Source organism: Etheostoma spectabile, chromosome 5 (genome assembly GCF_008692095.1).
Source record: "Etheostoma spectabile isolate EspeVRDwgs_2016 chromosome 5, UIUC_Espe_1.0, whole genome shotgun sequence".
In the NCBI taxonomy this organism is placed as follows: Eukaryota; Metazoa; Chordata; class Actinopteri; order Perciformes; family Percidae; genus Etheostoma; species Etheostoma spectabile.
Window position 1 is genome coordinate 13,174,714 of NC_045737.1, and position 22,480 is coordinate 13,197,193.

At 38.3% G+C, this 22,480-nt stretch overlaps 1 protein-coding gene and 2 pseudogenes across 1 annotated transcript; 2 read left to right on the forward strand and 1 right to left on the reverse strand.

Annotated features, from left to right (window-relative positions):
* Nucleotides 1-1,186: 1,186 nt before the first annotated feature.
* On the reverse strand, nucleotides 1,187-8,937 carry tor2a (torsin family 2, member A). The gene is made up of 5 exons (XM_032516071.1): nucleotides 8,733-8,937; nucleotides 6,776-7,041; nucleotides 6,352-6,527; nucleotides 4,236-4,363; nucleotides 1,187-3,563 (listed from the first exon to the last, which is right to left on the reverse strand). Exons 1-5 carry the CDS (start codon nucleotides 8,851-8,853, stop codon nucleotides 3,319-3,321), a joined length of 936 nt encoding a protein of 311 aa, XP_032371962.1. The 5' UTR covers nucleotides 8,854-8,937; the 3' UTR covers nucleotides 1,187-3,318.
* A 2,214-nt stretch (nucleotides 8,938-11,151) lies between these two features.
* LOC116689227 (UDP-glucuronosyltransferase 2A2-like) lies at nucleotides 11,152-15,001 on the forward strand (annotated as a pseudogene).
* Nucleotides 15,002-15,900: 899 nt separating this feature from the next.
* LOC116689374 (UDP-glucuronosyltransferase 2B17-like) overlaps nucleotides 15,901-22,480 on the forward strand; it is a 36,400-nt pseudogene continuing 29,820 nt past the window's right edge.

Consider the following 22,480-nt stretch of genomic DNA (forward strand, 5'->3'; position numbering starts at 1 on the left):
TGCAATGATTAACTACAACCCCCCTAACTATCTGTGGGTGCTGTTGAAGGGGAGCCTAAAGTGTGAGAACAAACTCATTTTAACAGCCTTTTAACTTATGTATTGTGAAATGTCATAAGTTTTTATTAGAAACCACAATTTACAGAGACAATACCTAATCAAATCCTCAGCATGCTTTACCTTGTATCATATATACTGTAAATATATACGGTATACCTACAGTATATCCTATATCCTAACCCTTAGGAGAAATCTACTGATGCAAATAGACAACGTGCAGTAAAATAAATACCTGAATGTGTATTTTGGATGTTCTCTATCCACCACTCTAAAAGAAGATATGTTAAGGAAGCAAAATAGACTAAGATCTAAAAGTTTCTGACAGTCAGTGTGATAACCTTCAGCAAAAACATCACAGTTTTACGATATTAAAAAATTACAGCTATAAATGTATTATTTTTGAAATTTAATACAATGTATTTCATTTTGAAACACACTGCACCCTGGCAGGGAGAGGGGTTTCTAAACTGCACTTTCTGTCCTTAAAGACTTATTAAAAAGCAGCTCATACTTTAGGAACGGTATTTCAGAAAATGGTAACACTTTAAGTTGAAATAAAACACATCTTTAAAACATCACAACTTGATTTCACAGCCAAAATAATAAGACCACCAAATTTGAATAGACTCATAATCCAGTTAAGAGGGTTGGTAACCAAAAGGTCAGAAAGCAAAGTTTTACAGATGGTTCACTGTAGATTACAGAGTCTACATTACAGAGTCATGACACATGAACTCTAAAACCATGACTTGTCATGACAAAACCTAATGTCACTTACTAAAACAAGCATGATGTCATAAACATTTATGACTGTTTATGATGTTTTTGTCATGCTCATGACAGTGTTATGTCATCTTATAAATATACCTTCAAGTAAAGTGTAACCCAGAAAATGTTAGTGGTTTTAAAACTGTGACTTTTTGAGACTGCAGTGTACCTTGAAACCTGTAAATGAGTAATTAGATTACTTTAAAATGTGGATTGTTTAATGAAGTAAAATACAGAGAAAATGTATTCAACCAACAATCAATAACTACCACAGCTGTTTTAGAGTGGAGACCGAAATGTTGTGTATTCAATGGGAATTGTTTTTTAATGTCTGAAAGAGAACAGAACAACTGTTTCGTTGTGCATTAAAATGCATGTATTGTTTTTATTACACTGTAGTACAAGAAGTTGTATTTGGCTTCAGTCACCAACATCCAGGCACTTCAGTGGCTGACACAGGAAACTTAGTGGTCATGTAACAATACAAGATGCCAAAATTTACCAAAAAGACACAAACAACCCAACAAATGATGTCTGATTGTGATTGTTGTGGCTTAAAAAGGGAGATTACGTAGTTTATTGGCAGGGTTAGTCTGACTACAACTGTAAATACTCTCCCTGCCTGGCCATACCAAAAACGACTAACATTTACATGGAGTCTGGTGGGAGTTTACAGGCTGTCTTCTCTGTGTACAGCACAGGTTCAACAACATTCAAGTCCCTGCAATTATTTAATTAAAAAACTGAAATTTACATGGAGTAGGAGTTTACAGGCTGTCTTCTCTGTGTACAACACAGGTTCAACAACATTCATGTCCCTGCAATTACTTAAATTAAAAAAACTGAATATAAAATAAAAAACTGAAAACAACAGCTGTCTGGAAAGAGCAAATGGCATCTTTAAACAGATAAATCTTCTGTGGACTACTTTACAACAGTAAATATGGACTGTATGTAATCCTCTTCATGTACTGCACTTATCAATTAAGCATGATTTTCATGGCATTGGAATTGTCTTGCCTTGCTGCCGCAGGTCTTCACACAGCCATCATGTAATTCAAACAAACCATTACAAGGATTTCAAAAATCATGGCTACATTTCAGAATTAAAGTATGCATTTTGGCAGATGCACACTGACTTCTCATCGCACACTTTGCCTTCACAAAGGCAGAGTGAGACTATAATAATAATACATTAGGTCCATTTCATCCTCCAAAGAAGTAAAGTGCACATTGAATGTGTATTTGAACACACAGGCATACCTTTCCAATATATTTGACAGTAAAGAAACTAAATATAACTTAAACATCATTTTCTAGACAAAACTCAACTGGATTAAAATGCACTGAGCTGCAGGTGAACTCTGCTTCACCTCTTCCACTCTTGACAAAGTTCAGTCTTTACTGCCCCCTGATGGCCGAACGCATGATGTGCTCTAAAACCGTGACAACCACGCTGGACAGCAGCAAAGGAACAAAACTAGCTTCAAGTAAATCCATTTTCTTTCTACTTTTTTTTTTTTTTTTTAATAGACATGTCAGGATCTTGAGTCCTAATACAGCCTTCCAGAAGACAAATACTAATGGACATTGTACATTTTAAATACATAATGTATATTGTTTGATACAACAAGTTGGATGCTGATCATTTAGAGGAAACCTAAACGTTGCTGAGGGAAGTCATAAGTTGCATTTAATGAGGAAGCTGATCTTTTACTGATAATTGGGCTCTAATTAAGGACTTTTATTGGTAGAAAAAGTTGTAATCATTGTATTTTGTTTTTATTATACATCTATTGGATTTGGTTGAGCGCCAATGCTGGCATGAGCCAAAACATTGGCTCTAAATTTCTTCCCTAAAATCTCTGGTATGTTACTTACATTTCTCAATATCACAAGGCATAACATTATCACTTAAAGTGTTGCTGAGTGAAAACTTGTATTAATGATTCTTTTTTTTTTACACTTTCACACAAGTTGAGTGAGTTCATGTGCTCACTTTCCAACTCTTTAAATAAACCCAAGTATGTATCCTAATCCAGCTAATATACCCATTTTCAAGCTCATGAAAAGTCAACATTTCGGAAATACCAGGTTGAGATTTCATCTCCCTGTTTAACTGCGGCACGCAGGATGTTGCATTGTACCTGTAACTTTAGAGTTCATAAATTAACGGTAGGGTTGGGTTTGAGGTAGAGCGTGGCATGACTCCTGGTCTAGACACGGACTAATGTTCAGAGAATAACCTCTTGTGTGCATACCGAGGATGCCGTCAGACAACCTCTGCACTGACAGCACACAGCTGCACTGAATTCGGAAAGCTGAGAGTTCAATTGCTCTTGATTCCAAGTGCAGGAGGTGTCCTTGATGCTGCTCTTACCTCCATGTGGGAGAAACAGACTCAGAGATCTGTTTCTCCTCACTGACTCACCTCAGAAGGAGTTTCCCTTTTAGTCCTTACAAAAAAAATCAACAGCCTCCCCACTCGGCTCACAGGAAGAGGTTGATTTTGGCGGAGACGGCCTTACAGCCGGTGCTGGAGAAGTATTGTCCCTGAACGGGAGTGTAGGTCATGTCGCCCCCTACTGCCTCCACCACGTCACTGCGGTCGCAGCTGCCCCGCTGGCAGAGCTGCGAGCGGACGCAGCGCTCCACGTGGCGTCGGCTCAGCGGCAGGAATGGAACGTAGCGCGTGATGAGCTTCTGCTGGATGATGCTGGACTGGAAGAAGCCGCCTGAAGAGAGAAATTCACTTTAGTTTCCTTCCTCGTTTGACAGTAATGGAACAGTGACTGGGAAAATAAGGTTGATTGATCAACTGAACAAGGATGAGCAGCCGCTTCATCTCGGCGTGGCCAACATTCAGCTCAACTCATCTCCATAAAATTGTTGTATTGTGTGTCGTGTATTTCATCAAAACCCAAAGATAATCAGTGAATGTCAGATGAGACAGAGAAAAGCAGCAACTTTCTTCATAATTCGGATTAATAAGTGGCTCTATATAAGGAATTTGAAACATTACATGTAAATAACGGAGCTCTTACAATATTCTCTGAATAATACCGACACAGTTATTAATTGGCCCTTATTTGTTTTTTCTCTAATGAATATAATAATGTACTGTACATAAATACCCAATTTCTTTTGAATAGCTTTGCGTGCACTGTGTAGCACAGAGTAGGATGAACATGTGACTGCACACCAAATCATAAGCCCAATTAAACCACAAGTATTTGTGGTAGTGAAAAAACGTAATCAAAGATCTTTTTTAACAATTGACCGAAGGACAACTAGTGGAGTGCTGCGCAACATGGGAATTTAAAAATAGGAAAACAAAGTGCCGTGTCAAATATACAGTCTGCACTTATTGCTGAATATTTTCAAGATAAATTACAAAAGACATTCACTTGTTGTGCTGTTGTAAACCGCCCGCGCGATGGCTTCCCGCAACTCGGCCAACTTGATCTCCTCCCTGTCCCGTCCGGCCTGCCGGCTCTCCAGAGCCAATTTATTAATCACCTCCTCTCCTGTGGTGCTGCAGGGGAAACAGACACACAAAACGCATTCAGAGTCCACATTAACTGTCCAATGCTGCCATTTTCTATTTGAATGTTTTGTTGAGTTTGAACCCAGGTATATTCACTTTGATAAAATGATCACACATTGAAAATATAGTTTCACATGGAGGCAGGGCTGTAGTACTTGAGTCCAGACTCGAGTACGCTTTTCTGTTGTCTCGGACCTGTTGGTATTTGGCCTTGGACTTGTCTCAGACTCTTTGTGGCCTCGCCAAATATTCTACTTGGTCTCGACCGAGTCCAGCACTATATGCTTTTGTACTAAAGTTAATTGATGAAGTGCGCTTGTTCTGAAAACCGATATTAGTTGAATTCAAAATCCATCTAGAAGGGGCATCCAGACTGGTCTCCTGGTATATGCCTGGCTGCATCATATACCTCAGTCATCAGGTATCAGTCATTTTCGTTTTGTTCACAGACAGGATGTCAGCGAGCACTTTGTACTATGAGTTCCTCAGGACAAGTAATAAGTTCCAGAATGGGAACATTTCCATTTAATATTTTAAGTATATAATTTGGTCTAATTTGATCCTATAGTGTGTTACTTCACACTTGTTTTTTGATTATTACAAATAGCAAAGAAAAATGATCATATTAAAGAGAAGATAGTCTGTGTTTTACATCACATAAATTATGAACAGGTAAGTGAGTGGTCTTGAAAAGGATTCTTTTTTTTTTCCTGTCTCAGTAATGTCCGTCGCTAAGTTTCCATCCACTTGTCAATCAAATTATCTGAAGCTTGATAAAAAAATTTAAAAAAAAAAAAACTCATGGGAACGAAGCTGGTGAAAGTGTGTTTCCATCTATCGGCTTTAAAGCAAAAACAACCTGTGTGTAATGACGTAACATGCTGTTTTGCGCTCAAATTGATATATCATATCAATTTTAGACGTTTTAAGGTGTTTCCATTAATTTTTGCACTGAATCGCACAACATTCAAGCAAACTTTTGCAAACAAAGTTTTGCTAGACAAAAATGGATTGCGCCGTCTACCAACAAATGATCAATATTGCACAAGTTATAATAGTGCTTATGTGCCAGCTGATAGCAAGATATCAAGCTAGAATAAGAATACAACAACGCTATCAACACATCTCTATGATGATGCGGATGCACATAAATGCCAATGGACAACGGAGGCGGTCTGTGGCGTGTGGTGTAATGAGAACACTCCAAACAGTTCTGGGAGATTGTGGTTTAGAGACACTTAATGGAAACCCTTTGGTTGAAGTATTCTCGGACGACCAAGACAACATTTGACCTGTTGTGTAATTTTATTGGCCCGTCCCTTTCCCCAGATGTCGCAAGCTATTGCCTGATAAATTATGGCATTTCTTACATTTTTGCTACCTAAAATAGCCGTTATATTTTGCTTGTAAATTAAATTCAAAAAGTTTCTCGTCTCCTCGTTCGTCCACTTCTATCTGTCTTGGCTGACACCTGCCATGTGTGCAAACAGAGCGGAAATACTGGGCGGAAATGAACTAAAACTCTATCACAAATCATTATTTATTCGGCAAATAACGTTTCCATCAGTGTTTATCGCATAAGCCGTATATCGATCAAGATAAAATCCAATGAGACCGGATGTATTTCCTTTGAGTTGATATTCATGAAATTCTATAAAATCTTACTGTTTCCATAAGGCATTTTTCATTCAATATCACCTAATTTGGATAAAATCGTGTGGATGGAAACACAGCTTGTTCCTCTCTTGACTTGGACTTATGGCGGTGACAGGATAACAACTACATTCTGAAAACCCTTCATTTATGTAGTTTATCACAGTTTATTACACAACCATCACTCGTATATATAATATTTACTCATTCAGGATATCCTCTGTTTTCAAGTCATAGTGGCTGATATATTTTGGTTTGGTTTTTCCACGGCTGTGTTCAGACTGACATTAGAATTGCGTAAATAATTGAGTGTGTGTGCGTACCTGATGAAGACGTAGATAGCCTTGCGGTAGTTAGTGCGGAACACGATGTGGGAAGGACCCAGGAAGGGCTCCAAGACGTCGATGAGACCCGGAGGCATCTTCTCCATCTCCTCGAAAAAGAAGACGGAGCGAGCGCACTCCGTCAGGTTCCCCTGCACCCAGCTCTTCAACTCCTCCTGCATACCAAAGAAGGGAAATTCAGTCCTGACATAATAATTAGCACATTTCTCTTCCACCCACCACCATTTTCTTTCTGCAAGTTAGCTAAATTAAGCATTTGGTAAAACTGAACAATTCCTGCATCTCATTTTATCTCTAGAAAAATGTAATCTGTTCTTTGTCTCTCATTTTAGATTTGGTCACAAACTTAAACTCCTGCTTAAATCAAGATCAACACTGCCCCACCCACTGATTCCTAACTTACCCTGTACTCCTTGACCCGGTCAGGTAAGGAGAAATGCAGCGTGGGAACAAACTGGTGGACGTACGGGCTGCTCATCGCCGAGCCGTACAGGTGATTTCCCAGCATGGAGCTGACGAGTGTCTTTCCTGTCCCAGAGGAGCCATGGAAGGACAGCACCAGGGGCCGCTCGGGGCTTTTATTCTGAAGGAACCTGGCCACCTCTTCTGACACAATCTCCTGGGCCAGATGTTGTCCGTAAACATTCTTGTAGAGATCCCACTCCAGGTCTAGTTGTCAGGAACAGATAAACTTATTACTCCAGTACAAGTAAAATTGCTGCATTCAAAACCTGACTTAAACATATTTAAGTATTGTCAGCAGAATGTAATCAAAAGTACTAAAAGTAAAAGTATTGATTGTGCCGAAAAATGTTCCCTATCAGTGAGTTCCTATTAAATATGATAATAATAATAAAAAAAATAAGTTATTAAAGCTGTCAGACAAATGTAGTAGAGTAAGAATTACAATATTGACTTCTGAAATGTAGTGGAGCAGAAGTATAAAGGTGCATAATAAGTATCTTAGTTAAATGACACAATATCCAAATATTTTGTTTGTTTTTAGGGATGGGCTCTAGTCTGCGTCTGTCTGCCTACGATGGACTAAAGTGTAGCTAAATTTAATTTAAAATGTATTTTTAAATACTTTCCATGTAGTAACCACCACAAAACAGTAATTTGTTCCAACCTCTTTAAACGGTATCTTAATGTTTATTAGCAGAGAAGACCATCTGTGTTTTGCTAGCTAGCATAACAGCTAACGAGTAAATCAGTGATTACAGCAACAGTGTTAACTAGCTAGCTCTTCGTGAACATTGTAAAATAAAAACAACGTAAGCTAACTCTGCACACGAACAAAACATATTACATTTGTTTAAGTTGTTGGACAAATTATCTGGGCATAGCTTAGGGTGACCATATTTTCATTTCCCAAAAAAAAAAAAAGACACTCGGCCCGGCCTCGAAACACAAATTCAGACAGGCTTCTCAGAGGTTAATGAACATGCTTTATTTTAACTCATTGGTATAAAAAATAACTTATGTAATAAAATAAAATAAGTAACCTGTAACTCAATAATAGCTCTTTTCCAAAAAATAAATATGAAATAACTATGATGATAATAATATGACCTATTGTGTGAGCTTCAAAATCCACCTTCAACTTAGTATCACTTTCAACCTTTTCAGTGTAATAAGATAGGGTTTTTAGGTGTCCACGTGAGCTTTGTTATCTCCAGCACCTTCATTAGACACTGAAACATATGTGCTAGCTTTGCACACGGTGCACTCCGCCTCCCACTTGCTCCGACCATAGACTGTATATGTAAATATTAACGGTCTATGGTCCCGACCGGGACGGTACGTGGAAAGGTTTTTTGCAGTTCAACTGTGAAGCTGCACTTTCACTTCGGCATTTTCTGCGCAATGCTGCTCCGCTGTCTGATCTGCTCCATGTAACTGCGCGTCGCAATTCTCGGGAATTACGTCACGTAAGAAAGTAGTGTGTGCAAAGAGCCAGTCAATTTAAGTACACGCTTAATGGTCCCATGAAAAACAGTTAAACCGGACATTTTCCTTAATTTATACCCCACAACCCGGCGCGCCCCCATAGACAGTTATGGAACAAGGCAGCCTCCCGGGAATTACATAAAGTACCGTAGGAATGTGTGAAAAGTGCCAGTCAATTTATGGTCCCATAAAAAACAATGAAAATCCGGACATTTTCATGAATTTATACCCCCCCTCCCCGGACACCCCGGCCAGTACGTAAAACGTTTACATGTCCGGGCAAAAGAAGACGTTTGGTTACCCTAGCATAGCTACTTGTTTAGCTTTTTAGCCCAGCTGCTAGCTGGCTAGCTAACAATAAGTAGCACCCGTCAGTTAACGTTAGCTAGCTACGACATGTGTCGTCTTACCTCTGATATTTGGCTTAAAGTCGCAGTCACAGCTTTCTGATATGCTGCAGTAAAGTTTCTGAAAAACGCCACAGACCGGATTAGAAAGGAATAAAAACAGCACAGACAGGATGGCCAACATTTTGGCTGCCTGTTGGCAGATAGAAAAACCGAATGGACCCTCTCCTAAGGACAACCGGTCAGTTTGTAGTTTTTCTACTTCAAGGAAGTCGTCAATGAACGCTTAACGAAGTGACAGATGGGACAACATTTCCCAGAAAGCATCTGGTATGGGGCGAAGTGTTTGGGTCCGTTTGGGACACGTTGGAGTGTCACAGTCCAGTGTTCAGCGGCAAACACAACATCTGGAAACATAGGCTACTGACATTTTTTTGCCGATTTTTTGCTGTGTATGCCGTGTTTTATAAGAAATATATGCAAATGAGATTTTATTGAATTAAACTGGACATACTTGTGAAATATGGTAGAATAGATTAGAAACGTGTAATAGCTGATTATATTTTATTAGTAGGATTTAAGCAAATAATTCAAAAGTAAAAAATGTTTTAGACACTCCAAATAGACGTTGATATGTGTAATGAACTGTAATATATAGAAATATACAAGCTACAGTATAATAGAAACTAAACACTTTAGAGAAGAGATCTTCAACAGGGGGTCCTCAGACTTACTCCAGGGGGGGCACCAAATTATTGTTAATTTCTTGACATTTCTTTTTCAAAAATTAAATGTCTGAAAATGAATCCAAAAAATCATTGGCAAATGTAAATCAACCTATTTGTAAAAAAGCCCCACTGTTGATGGGCTAACTGGCCTATAGGTACAGTAAGGTATCTAAGATAGCTATCCACAGATACAGGTAATCCTACGGATTCAGTGATGATTTATAATGTCATGACTAATACATGTCAATGTTTTAATTGAGATTTCATTGTAAGTGCATATTTGGTTTTCATGTGTGTGTCTTTGTACGTATGTAATGATGTAATGCAATTTTGATGCCTATCTTGGCCAGGTCTCCCTTGCAAAAGAGATTTTTAATCTCAATGGGTATTACCTGGTTAAATAAAGGATAAATAAAATACATAATTCATAATATCATGACAAATATTATTTTAATAGCTTAATATTCTATGCACTAAAAAGGTATGTGCAAAGGCTTCAGGCTGGCCTACACGTTATTGTAGGCCCAGTTTAATATGCAAGTTTATTTTATACAAAATATGTAGTAGGGGGTCCCTGCTCTGTCTCTCTTTCAGTTAAGGCGTCCTTCGCCTAAAAAACGTTAAAACAAAAAAACCTGCTTTAGAGACACTAGGTTTCCTTAAGAGAGAACAAGTGACCTGTTTGGAAAGGTTGTGAAATACGTACTTACTGTGTGGGACACAGAGGACTAGAGTCTGAGACTCATGGTGGATCAGATGATTGCAAGGCCTACATATCTTGCTCCATCATATGTGTCCACCATTTGCCTGAAGAAGATCTAGCAGCTTAAAGCAGTGTTGCAGACATACATTTTTTTTCACAATTACATCTACAAGTTTACAGAATTCACCAATGCTAAAAAAGGGCTATTGGACAGAGCACCACTGAGTCAATCATTATTCAGCCAAGAGGTGTTCAAGTGTACCATCAGGGACATCCTACAGACAGAAGCCGTCACTGAATCAGTCGTTATTGAACTCCTCCTTTCATGCAACTTGCCACTGTCATTGACAAGCCCAGCTTCCAAATTTCAGTGATAGATTAAAAATAATGTCCAGTAAAACGGTGAACCGTAACAAGAAGACTAAATGAGCTAGCAACAGACAGAAGCCAAGATCACCTGACTTTAGCAGTGTAGTGGATACACTCTTGAAATCACACATTAGAGGTTAAACTATGGATTTACTCCAGTAAATGGCGTAATCTGAGATGGATGACAATTTATCTATAATCACAATAAGTGTGATTGTCTCAGAAAGAGACGTTTGTGAGTTTCGGAAGAAAAGTAAAACATCATCCGCATAAAGGCTTATCCTGTGGTGTACATTTTTTGTTTTAATTCCTTTAATATTTGTCTGATAGCAGCCGCTAATGGCTCTATAAAAATGGTGAATAGCGAGGGAGAGAGTGGGCAACCCTGCCTAATACCCCTTTGAAGACTAAAGCTGGGAGAAGTATGATCCTTTGTTCTGACAGAAGCTCTTGGGGAAATGTACATGATATTAATCCAGTCTATGTAAGAGTTTCAAAATCTAAATTTATGTAAAGTAGTGAATAGAAATTTCCAATTTACTCTATCAAATGCTTTCTCTGTATCTTAAGAAACAACTGTTGTTTCCAAGTTATAAATAGTAGCATATTGCATATTATTATAGTTTGCCTTTGTTCCATTTAACCAGTGCAACAATATCAACGTTCAAGCTCCCCCCTCCTGTTTAGTGTTTGCACCCTCCCAACGGCTTTACCATCAGAGATGGACAACAGTCAGTCAGTGATCCATCTGCTGTGAGAAGAGGCTGGACGCACAAATTACAAGCTCTCGTTGGCACATGAAATCTGTTGACTAGGACGCTCGTGGTAAGTGTTGAGATCAAAGAATCAAGGTCAATGAAAGGGTTGTACAAGCTGACATAGGCTGGTGGTGTGTTGATATAAAGCTAAAAAAAACATTTTATAGATTTTTTTAGTGCAGTTGTTTTTATTTTCATGTTGGACAACGTGATTATTCTATGTGTAAGTTACTGTGATGTATATGTGCTTGCATTGAGTGTGAAGCAAATGTACTTGCAGATGGATGCTACAATCTCAAAGATTAGCAAGTTCCAGAAGTACAGAAGTACGCCGCTTTATGAATGCTTTGAGCAATCTGGCTTCAGACGATGTTAATTCATAACTATGGTATTCCTAAAGTCTCATCTTAGACTAAAACAATGAGCATACTCACGGCTGCAGGAAAACTCAGACTGACATTTTTTTTCTACTATATGCAACTACAACAAGAACATTGAGGAATCATTTTGAAAACAGAAGCGTATCAGCTTACAAAATTGCCTCAGGTTTTCTGCAGAAATGTCACCATAATTCACAGAATATGCACTTGTACAGTATGTATTACTGGTAGTCTTTTTGTGATTTATGCATTCCTCTCAACTTTCAGGTCTCCAAAATGTTATTTGCACATATAAAGTCATAAATAGTAAATAGTTTTAATTTAAAAAGAAAAGCCCATATCATTGAGCCCCTGCACTGGTTTCAAGGTACTGTAGTTTTATTAACCTTTACCCAGGTGTATCAATTATTTATTACTTATATAGTTATGTATGTACAATCATTAGTGGAAAGTCTTTTAAGGATGTGTGTTTGGGCTGCAGTCTTGAAACTTTTCTCTCAGCTGTGAGTAGGTGATATTTGTTCGCCTCAGAGCAGGCAAATGTTGCTGTTGTGTAGTAAACATGACAATGTCAACAACCAACCGTACTGTGTGCGCTGGTGTTATATTGTGTTGTCTAACACACTATAGTCTTAGTCCCAGAGCCAATTTACACAGAGGACATTTGGCTTGTATCTTAATTAATTTTATTAAGAAATTATGATTGAAAAGTAATTTAATGTAAACAGAGGATTGGCATTTACCTGCTTTGATAAGACATCAGCATGAACCCCTTCTTAAGTTCAAATGATACTTTCGTATTCCCAAGGCTGCATTATTTTGTCCACAAAGGCCCATGTGGACCTCTGTGTGCCTGTCTAAAATGCAGCCCATAAGTTTAGGTTGTGCACGCAATACATACATGTGATGACGTATAAACAAAACTGAATGCGTGATGTCCATGTCCGTTTTGAAAAGGACCTTTACACTTGATTAGATAAGTGTCCCTTTCCTTTGACTAACATTATCCTAGCTATTTTTTTCTTCAAATAAACACAAGAACAAGGTGCTTTTTTTGGAACCTTAAATGTTTCCTGCGCCAACTTCATCTAAACTGTCCACCAAAATTAGTTGAAAAAGAACAATTTACCTCTGTGATGCTAACATTAAATCTGTTGCTCTTTTAAAGTTTGGACTATAAGCAGTCTTCTTGGATGTGACTGTACACCTGTAAAGCCAAATTCTAGCCTTTAAGCATCTCTCCAAAGTTCCTGAACATTGTAAAGATATTCCCCATCTTTATCTAAGCACACACCAGACTTTGGGAACTACCCCTCAGGTTCAACTGATCCAAAGGGAATGTTTTAGAACTAAAATGAGGGAAACTCAGACAAAGTATTGCAGATGTCAAATTAAACATGGTTCTGCAACTGCATGGTGCTTCTAATCTAATGCTGTTTCATATTAAGTTATCTAATCTAATCTAAAATTAAATAAGATAAAAATTCTATATTTTAAAAGTTATTTATGTAAGTTATTTGTTAAGTTGATGCCTGCTCTTGACCTCAAGAAATGTAAAGCCTTGTTGAGAGAGACTGATCTAACATCCTCACATCTCTTGTCAGAATTTCTTTCAGAGATGTTCCAACCGATCTTGGTGGCACTTGCAGTGCTGATCTGCTCTTCACCCTTGGTAAATGGAGGGAAAGTCTTGGTGTTCCCTGTGGATGGAAGCCACTGGATCAACATGAAAGTCCTCATCGAGGAGCTCCACTCCAGAGGCCATGAAATCACAGTGATGCGGCCATCAGACAGCTGGTACATCAAGCCAGAGTCCCCTCACTACAAGGCCATCACTATAAATGCCTCTGCTGGTTTTGATGAAGAACACTTTGGGTCCTTTGCAACCACAATGGTTACCATGCGGCGGGAAGGTGCTTCACTTATGGCCCGTATAGCTTTGGAATATAGATGGTTGGAGCAGTTCTATGAAATGAATAAACAGGTGATTCAGATGATGCGGGTTGTGTTTGAGAATATAAAACTGATGCAGAGCCTGCATGATGCCAAATATGATTTGGTTCTGACGGACCCGGCAATTTGTGGTGGAGTTCTTTTGGCTCACCGTTTGGGTCTTCCACTTGTCTTAAATGTGAGGTGGACTATTCAGGGAGAGGGACATCATGCAATTGCTCCTTCCCCACTATCCTATGTCCCAATACAAATGTCAGAGCTGACTGACAAGATGACATTTCCCCAACGGGTCAAAAACATATTTTACTTTGCCTTCACATGTTTTCAAACTTGGTATGGCACAGCCTCAAACTACAAACCATTTGTCCATCATTACTTTGGAAATGATGTAAATTATATGGAGATGTTACAGGCAGCAGACATCTGGCTGATGAGAAATGATTTTATCTTTGAATTTCCCCGACCCACAATGCCAAACATTGTCTACATGTCAGGATTTCAGTGCAAACCCTCCAAGCCACTGTATAAAGAACTAGAGGACTTTGTCCAGAGCTCTGGTGAACATGGGGTCATTTTTATGACATGGGAGCGTGGTAGAAAAACTTCTGAGGACATTATGAGGACATTGCAGCTGCTTTTGCCCAACTTCCTCAAAAGGTGATCTGGAAGCACAAAGGCAAAAGACCCTCCACCTCGGCAACAACACCTTACTCGTAGACTGGCTGCCCCAAAATGACCTCCTAGGCCCCCAAGACCAGAGTTTTTGTGGCCACGGAGGCACCAATGGAATACATGAGGCCATCTACCACGGTGTCCCCCTGGTCGGCCTTCTCCCCGTTCGACCAGCATGACAACCTCTTCAGGATGAAAGCAAGAGGTGTGGCCAAAAATCTGGACATTGCAACTATGAACAAAGATAACTTCCTGGAGGCACTGAAGGAGGTACTCTATGACCCAAGCTACACAGAGAAGATGAAGGCGCTGTCCAACCTGCAGAGAGACCAGCCCATGAAACCACTGGACCGGGCCATGTTCTGGATTGAGTTTGTCATGAGGCACAAAGGAGCGGCACATCTAAGGACGGAGTCTTACAAGATGTCAATGATCCAGTACCACTCAATTGATGTGGTGGGGTTTCTGCTGGCAGTTATTTTGCTAGTTTTTACTGTTTTTGTTTCTGTAGTTAAGTTTTTTTGGGGAAAAATGTTTTCTGGAAGCAAAGTGAAAAAAGAATGATCAGTGCACAGCGCAATACTGGTTTCACGTTCTCTGGATCCTGATTTATTAATATGTTATTAATATATATTAATATTTATCAATATATACAAAAAATCTGTAGGTAATTGACAATGCAATTTTTTGAAAAGTTACACCTTGAGTCATATTATTAGTTTTAGTCCATATCCAGGATTGTTTTGAAGGATTCCTTTTTTGCTTGAAACAAAATAAAAGTAACATGAAGAAAGAAAATCTAGCACGCAAATTTTGTGATTGGTTACTGTCTACAGTATAGGGCTGGGTGAAGATTCAATATGTTCATTCAATATTCATATTAGTGAGTGTGTTGTTTTCATGTTCAGTACAATGTGTGTGTGTATATATATATATATATATATATATATATATATATATATATATATATATATATATATATATATTTGAGCTTACTCAAAACATCACTGTAAAAACCCTTAATAATTGATGATTACAACTATATCACTTATCCTACACTGTAACAAATTTCTGTAATTTCTACAGCTAAATTTTACAGTAACTTCTTGTGTTGTCATTTTACAGTTTAGCTGTATATTGTAATGCATTAGGGGCAAAAAACTATTACAGTAGTTGACAGCTTTCTTCTATAATAAATTACTGATATATTTGCTCTTGACTGTAAATGATGCAGTACAAGTACAGGTATTTACTGTTGAATGCGTTGCACGAGGCAGTTGCTTTACACAAGACCATTTGATGGCGGATTGCAGAGGAGCAGCCACATTGCCACTCGACTCATTCACAATACCTAAGTATACTATTATAAATAGCCTACATAATTAAATTGTTGTTTAACTTGTTAATGCTGGTTAAAATAACCTAAGTTGACCGTGTTTCAGTCTAGTGCAGGCCCCACAATAAAGTTCACTTGTAGCTAGCTAACATTAGCTGGAGACTCTTCAGAAGGAATTTTGAACAAGCAATCCCAGGCGAAGCAGTTTAATGGTAAAGTTAAGGAAAGTATAGAGGGTGTAATGTTAGCGTTAACGGTTAACACTTTTTTATATATATTTCATTTTGAACTAAACGTAATAGTGGACTTCCAACGTCTGTGTTATAACGTCAATGTTACCGTCTGCAGAAGTAGCTGCAGATGGTAGAAGTTGCTACGGGACGGTCAGGCGCCACGGCGTCAGGTCTTTGGTAAGTAACGTTAGCCTAACGTCACAATGTTTTATTTAGCTACTTGTGACTGTCTGTCTGTCATTAATGTCAATAACTGTCATTAATGTTAATGATAGCTGGGTGAAAAAGGGCTCGGCTATTTTCTTAATTAAGGGTCCCTCTTAATTAAAGAAATTCGAATGAAAACGGGATGTGAGCCAGCCACGAGTTTTCCCCTCCACAGACATGGCCACTTTTTGAAAATCTCATATGCAATTAATGTCATGCAGTGCACATGTGTTATTTTCACCTGTTATAAAAGGGTGTATTTAAATATTTAAGCAGAGTGGGGTCCCTAAACAGCCTTGGCGATGCACGAATTTAAACTAGTTCAACTAGAAAACTGAGACTGTTGTGGACTCATACATATGTGTGGAATTCTTAAATCTTGTCAAACGTTTTTGGCAACAATGAAATAATTCATTTTCTCTGTTTCTTTGGACACAACCTTCATTACCTTTTTTCGTTCTCTCTCTTTTTGCTTTTCTTAGACCAGCAATGTATAACTGCAAACAGTGTGCCCATGAGAGTAAAACTATAATAAATTTTACTCAACATATGAAACTTCACAGTAATTCACCAAATTGCCTTTTTACCTGTGGTGTACCAGATTGTACCCGTGCATTCAGAATTACATCTACAAATCTGAAGGAGTTTCTTAGTCAAGTAAAAGGTCATACACAGGAGGGCAGGAAAACAACATGTCCTTTTAGGGGTTATGAGAAAACATTTAGTGTAAAATCCACATTTGCATTTCATATTTAAATAGTAATAATTTAAATATAAAGCATTGCAAAGACAGACGCTAATAAGGACACATATTAGTTTAATGTGGATATGTTATGTGGAAGGCAACAGAAAAATGTGTATGTAAATTATTTGTTTTTTTATGTATGTGGTGAATTGCTCACAGCAACCGTTTGGAGGCTGAGCATCGAGGGACAGGTGGCTGTGCCTCCACATCCCAACCTTGTGGTGGAATGGCAGCTTTGTTTTTGAGCTACTACATCTTTAATCTGGTGTACGAGGAGCAAGCATCTTGCACACTGGAATTCATTCAAAGGTAACTATGTGTTTGAAGTAGAATGCGGTTGTTCATTATTTTGTAGAGTTTGCTATTATGAGTAACACATTTTATTTTGCTTTAAGAGTACTTACAGTAAATCCCTTTAACATGATTTATGTGCAAAGCGTACAGCGAATATGTGCAAAGCGCCAGTCAATTTATGGTCCTATGAAAAACAATGAAAACCGGAAATTTTCATGAATTTATACCCCCCCACCCCGGACACCCCGGCCAGTACGTAAAACGTTTACATGTCCGGGCAAAAGAAGACGTTTGGTTACCCTAGCATAGCAACTTGTTTAGCTTTTTAGCCCAGCTGCTAGCTGGCTAGCTAACAATAAGTAGCACCCGTCAGTTAACGTTAGCTAGCTACGACATGTGTCGTCTTACCTCTGATATTTGGCTTAAAGTCGCAGTCACAGCTTTCTAATATGCTGCAGTAAAGTTTCTGAAAAACGCCACAGACCGGATTAGAAAGGAATAAAAACAGCACAGACAGGATGGCCAACATTTTGGCTGCCTGCTGGCAGATAGAAAAACCGAATGGACCCTCTCCTAAGGACAACCGGTCAGTTTGTAGTTTTTCTACTTCAAGGAAGTCGTCAATGAACGCTTAACGAAGTGACAGATGGGACAACATTTCCCAGAAAGCATCTGGTATGGGGCGAAGTGTTTGGGTCCGTTTGGGACACGTTGGAGTGTCACAGTCCAGTGTTCAGCGGCAAACACAACATCTGGAAACATAGGCTACTGACATTTTTTTGCCGATTTTTTGCTGTGTATGCCGTGTTTATAAGAAATATATGCAAATGAGATTTTATTGAATTATACTGGACATACTTGTGAAATATGGTAGAATAGATTAGAAACGTGTAATAGCTGATTATATTTTATTAGTAGGATTTAAGCAAATAATTCAAAGTAAAAAATGTTTTAGACACTCCAAATAGACGTTGATATGTGTAATGAACTGTAATATATAGAAATATACAAGCTACAGTATAATAAACCTAACATTTTTATAGAAGAGATCTTCAACAGGGGGTCCTCAGATTTATTTCCAGGGGGGCCCCAAAATTTTTTTTAAATTTTCTTGACATTTTTTTTTAAAAAATTAAAAGGGTCTAAAAAAAAATCCAAAAAATCTTTGGGCAAATGTAATAAAACCTATTTGTAAAAAAGCCCCACGGGTTGAGGGGCCCTTAACTGGCCTATGGTACAGAAAGGTTTTTTAAATACTACCCCAAACAGGTTTCCACGGATTCAGTGTATTTATATTTTATGACTAATACATTTCAATGTTTTAATTGAGTTTTCATTGTGTGCTTTTTGGGTTTTTTCCATTGTGTGTTTTTGTACGTATTAATGATGTGATAATTTTTTTTGCCTTCTTGCCGGGTCCCCTTTGGGAAAAAAGGGAGTTTTAAAAAATCTAAAGGGGTATTACCTGGTTAAAAAAAGGATAATAAAAACATAATTCAAAATTTATCATGACAAATATTTTTTTTAATAGTTTAAATATTTTTTAAATTCACTAAAAGGTATGTGAAGGCTTCAGGCTGGCCACACTTTATTGTGGCCCATTTTTAAAATTGAAAGTTTTTTTATAAAAAATATGTATTAGGGGGTCCCTGCCGTCCCCTTTTTCAGTTAAGGGGGCCTTCGCCAAAAAAACTTAAAAACCCCAAAAAACCTGCTTTAAACACTGGGTTTTCCCTTTTAAAGAGAAACAAGTGCCCTTTTTTTTGGGAAATTTTGGGGGAAATACAAATTACGGGTGGGGACCCAGAGGATAAGCCCCGGAGACTCATTTTGGATCAGATTTTGGGCAAGGCCTACATATTTTGCTCCACCCCATTTTTTCCCCCATTTGCCTGAAAAATCTAGCAGCTTAAAGCATTTTTGGGCAGACATATTTTTTTTTTCAAAATTTAACATCTAAGGGTTTACAGAAGCCCAATGCAAAAAAGGACTTTTGGGGACGACCCCACCACTGATAAATCATTTTCACCCAAGGGGTGTTCAAGTGTACCATCGGGGCCCTCCTACGGGACAGAACCCGTCCCCTGAACCGCCCGTTTTGAACTCCCCCTTTTCATGAAACTTGCCACTGTCTTTGGGGGGGGGGGGGGACAACCCCCTTTCCCAAAAATTTTTTGCCCAGTGAAAATTTTAAAAATAATGTCCAAAAACGGGGGAACGGTAACAAAAAGACTAAATGACTAGCAACGACAGAACCCAAATCACCTATTTTTGCAGTAATGGATACACTTTGAAATCACACATTAGGGGTTTAAAACTAGGGTTTTACTCCAGTAAAGGGCGAAATCGGAGGGATGACAATTTACTTAACAAAAAAGGGTGTATTTTTCCTCAAAAGAGCTTTTTGTTTTTTTCGGAAAAAAAGAAAAACATCATCCCATAAAGGCTTTTTCCGTGGGTACATTTTTTTTTTAAATTTCCTTTAATTTTTTGTCTGAAGCACCCGGGCAAAAGGGCCCTCTATAAAAATGGTGAATAGCGAGGGAGAGATGGGAAAACCCTGACAATCCCCTTTGAAACTAAAGCGGGGAGAAGAAAAATGCCCTTTGGGTTCTGCCAAAAGGGCCTTTTTGGGGGAAATGTACATGATTTTTCCCATCTATTAAGATTTCCCAAAAATCTAAATTTAGAAAAGTAGTGAAAAAAAAATTTTCCATTTACCTATCAAATTTTTTTCTCTTATCTTAAAAACCCCTGTTTTTTCCCAAAGTTATAAATAGTAGCATATTCCCTATTTTTATATTTTCCCTTTTGTTCCATTTAACCAGTGCAACAATATCAACTTCCAGCTCCCCCCCCCTTTCAAGGGTTTCACCCCCCCAAAAGGGTTTTTCCATCAAGATGGGCCCAAAATTCCCGTCAGTGAAACCATCCTGTAGAAGAGGCTGGACGCAAAAAATTACAAGCTCTCGTTGGCACGTTTAAAACTTTTACTAGGGCGCTCGTGGGAAGTGTTGAGATCAAAGAAAAAAAGGTCAAAAAGAAGGGGTTTTCAAACTGGCCCTAGGCTGGTTTGGGTTTTATATAAGCTAAAAAAAAACATTTTTAGATTTTTTTTTGTGCCGTTTTTTTATTTTCATGTTGGGGCAAAGTGTTATTCTACGTGTAAGTTACTGGTGTTTTATTTTGGGGATGCTGAGTGTGAAGCAAATGTACTTGCAGATTGGGGGCACATCCAAGATTGCAAATTCCCCGAAGTACGAATACGCCCCTTTATGAAAGCCCTTTTACTCTGGGGTTTAAACCGGGTGGGTTAAATTTATAACTATGGTATTCCCAAAATCTCATCTTAGACCCGTAAAACAAAGAGCATACCCGGCTGCCGGAAAACCCGACTGACATTTTTTTTTTTACTATATTTCAACTACCGCAAAAACATTGGGAAACATTTTGGAAAAAAAGCCCTATGCTTTCAAAAATTTCCTCAGGTTTTCTGAGAAATGTCCCCCCTAATTTTAAAAGAATTGCACTTTTACAGTAAATTTTATCCCGGGATCTTTTTTTTGGGGGTTTTTGCATTTCCCCTCAACTTTCAGGGTCTCCAAAATGTTATTTGCCTTTTAAATCATAAAAAGTAAATATTTTTAATTTAAAAAAAAAAACCCATTTCATTTTAGGCCCCTGCACTGGTTTTTTTAAAGGGACTTTTTGTTTTTTAAACCCTTTTCCCAAAGGGGGAAAAAATTTTTATTCTTTAGGTGTTATGTAGGGTTTTTAATCATTAGGTTTGGGAAATCTTTTTAAAAAAAGTGTGGTTTTGGGGGGGGTCAAGGGGGCTTGCACTTTTCTCTCAGCTTTGAGGTTTTTATATTTTGTTCCCTCAGAGCAGGGAAATGGGTTTCCCGGTTTTTGGGGGTTTTTAAACATGACAATTTCCCCCCCAAAAAACCTTCCCAAACCCTACTTTTGTGCGGGTGGTGTTTTTAATTTTTTGTTTCTAACCACTATATTTTTAAATCCCAGACCAATTTACACAGAAAGGGCATTTGGGTTGTATTTTTTGGAAATTTTTTTTAAAAATTCTAATTTTAAAAGTTAAAATTTTTAATTTAAAAAGGGGTTGGCATTTCCTGCTTTTTAAAAACATCACATGAACCCTTCTTAAGTTCAAAATTATAAATTTTGGGATTCCCAAGGCGGGATTATTTTTTTCCACAAAGGGCCCCTGTGGACCTCTGTGGGCCTGTCTAAAATGCAGCCCATAAGTTTTGGGGTTGGTTTCACCCCCAAACATACAGTGATGAGGGATAAACAAAACTGAATGCGTTTATGTCCAGCCGTTTTGAAAAAGGGCCTTTAAATTGATTAGATAAGGGGGTTGGGGGGCCCTTTCCCTTTTACTAAAATTTCCTAGCTTTTTTTTTTTTCAAAAACCACAAGACCCAAAGGGGCTTTTTTTTTTGGGGGAAACCTTAAATGTTTCCCGCGCCAACTTCATCTAAACTGTCCACCAAAATTTGTTGGAAAAAAACAATTTTCCTCTGGGGATGCAACATTAAATCTGTTGCTCTTTTTTTAAATTTGGACTATAACAGTCTTCTTGGGTGTGACTGTACACCTGTAAAAACCAAAATTTTAGCCCCTTTTAAACCCTCCCCCAAAGTTCCCAACATTGTAAAAATTTCCCCTCTTTTTCTAAGCACAACCCGACTTCGGGACTACCCCTCAGGTTCCACTGATCCCAAGGGAAAGTTTTAGAAATAAAAAAGGGGAAAATCAGACAAAATATTGCAGATTTCCCAAAAAAAAAATGGTTCTCAACTGCATGGGGCTTTTAATCTAATGCTGTTTTTATTTCGGTTTTCTAATCTAATCTAAAAATTTAAAAAAATAAAAATTTTTTATTTTAAAAGTTATTTTATTAAATTATTTGTTAATTTTATGGGCCCGGGTCCTTTTACTTCAAGAAAAATTTTTAAACCTTGTTTTAGAGAGACGATCTAACTCTCACATCCTTTTCAGAATTTTTTTCAGAGATGTTTCCCAAACCCATCTTTGGGGGCACTTGCAGTGCTGCTCTGCTCTTTACCCTTGGTAAATGGAGGGAAAGTCTTGGTGTTCCCTGTGGATGGAAGCCACTGGATCAACATGAAAGTCCCCCATCGAGGAGCTCCACTCCAGAGGCCATGAAATCACAGTGATGCGGCCATCGACAGCTGGTACATCAAGCCAGAGTCCCCTCACTACATGGCCATCACTATAAATGCCTCTGCTGGTTTTGATGAAAAACACTTTGGGTCCTTTGTTACCACAATGATTACCATGCGGCGGGAAGGTTCTTCACTTATGGCCCGTATAGCTTTGGAATATAGACGGTTGGAGCAGTTCTATGAGATGAATAAACAGGTGATTCAGATGATGCGGGTTGTGTTT

Coding starts and splice junctions, on each gene's coding strand:
- tor2a (XM_032516071.1), bottom strand. CDS start 8,853: ATGTTGGCCATCCTGTCTGTGCTGTTTTTATTCCTTTCTAATCCGGTC. Junction 6,528..6,775: donor ACCGGGTCAAGGAGTACAGG/GTAAGTTAGGAA, acceptor TTTGGTATGCAG/GAGGAGTTGAAGAGCTGGGT. Junction 4,364..6,351: donor GCTATCTACGTCTTCATCAG/GTACGCACACAC, acceptor TTTCCCCTGCAG/CACCACAGGAGAGGAGGTGA.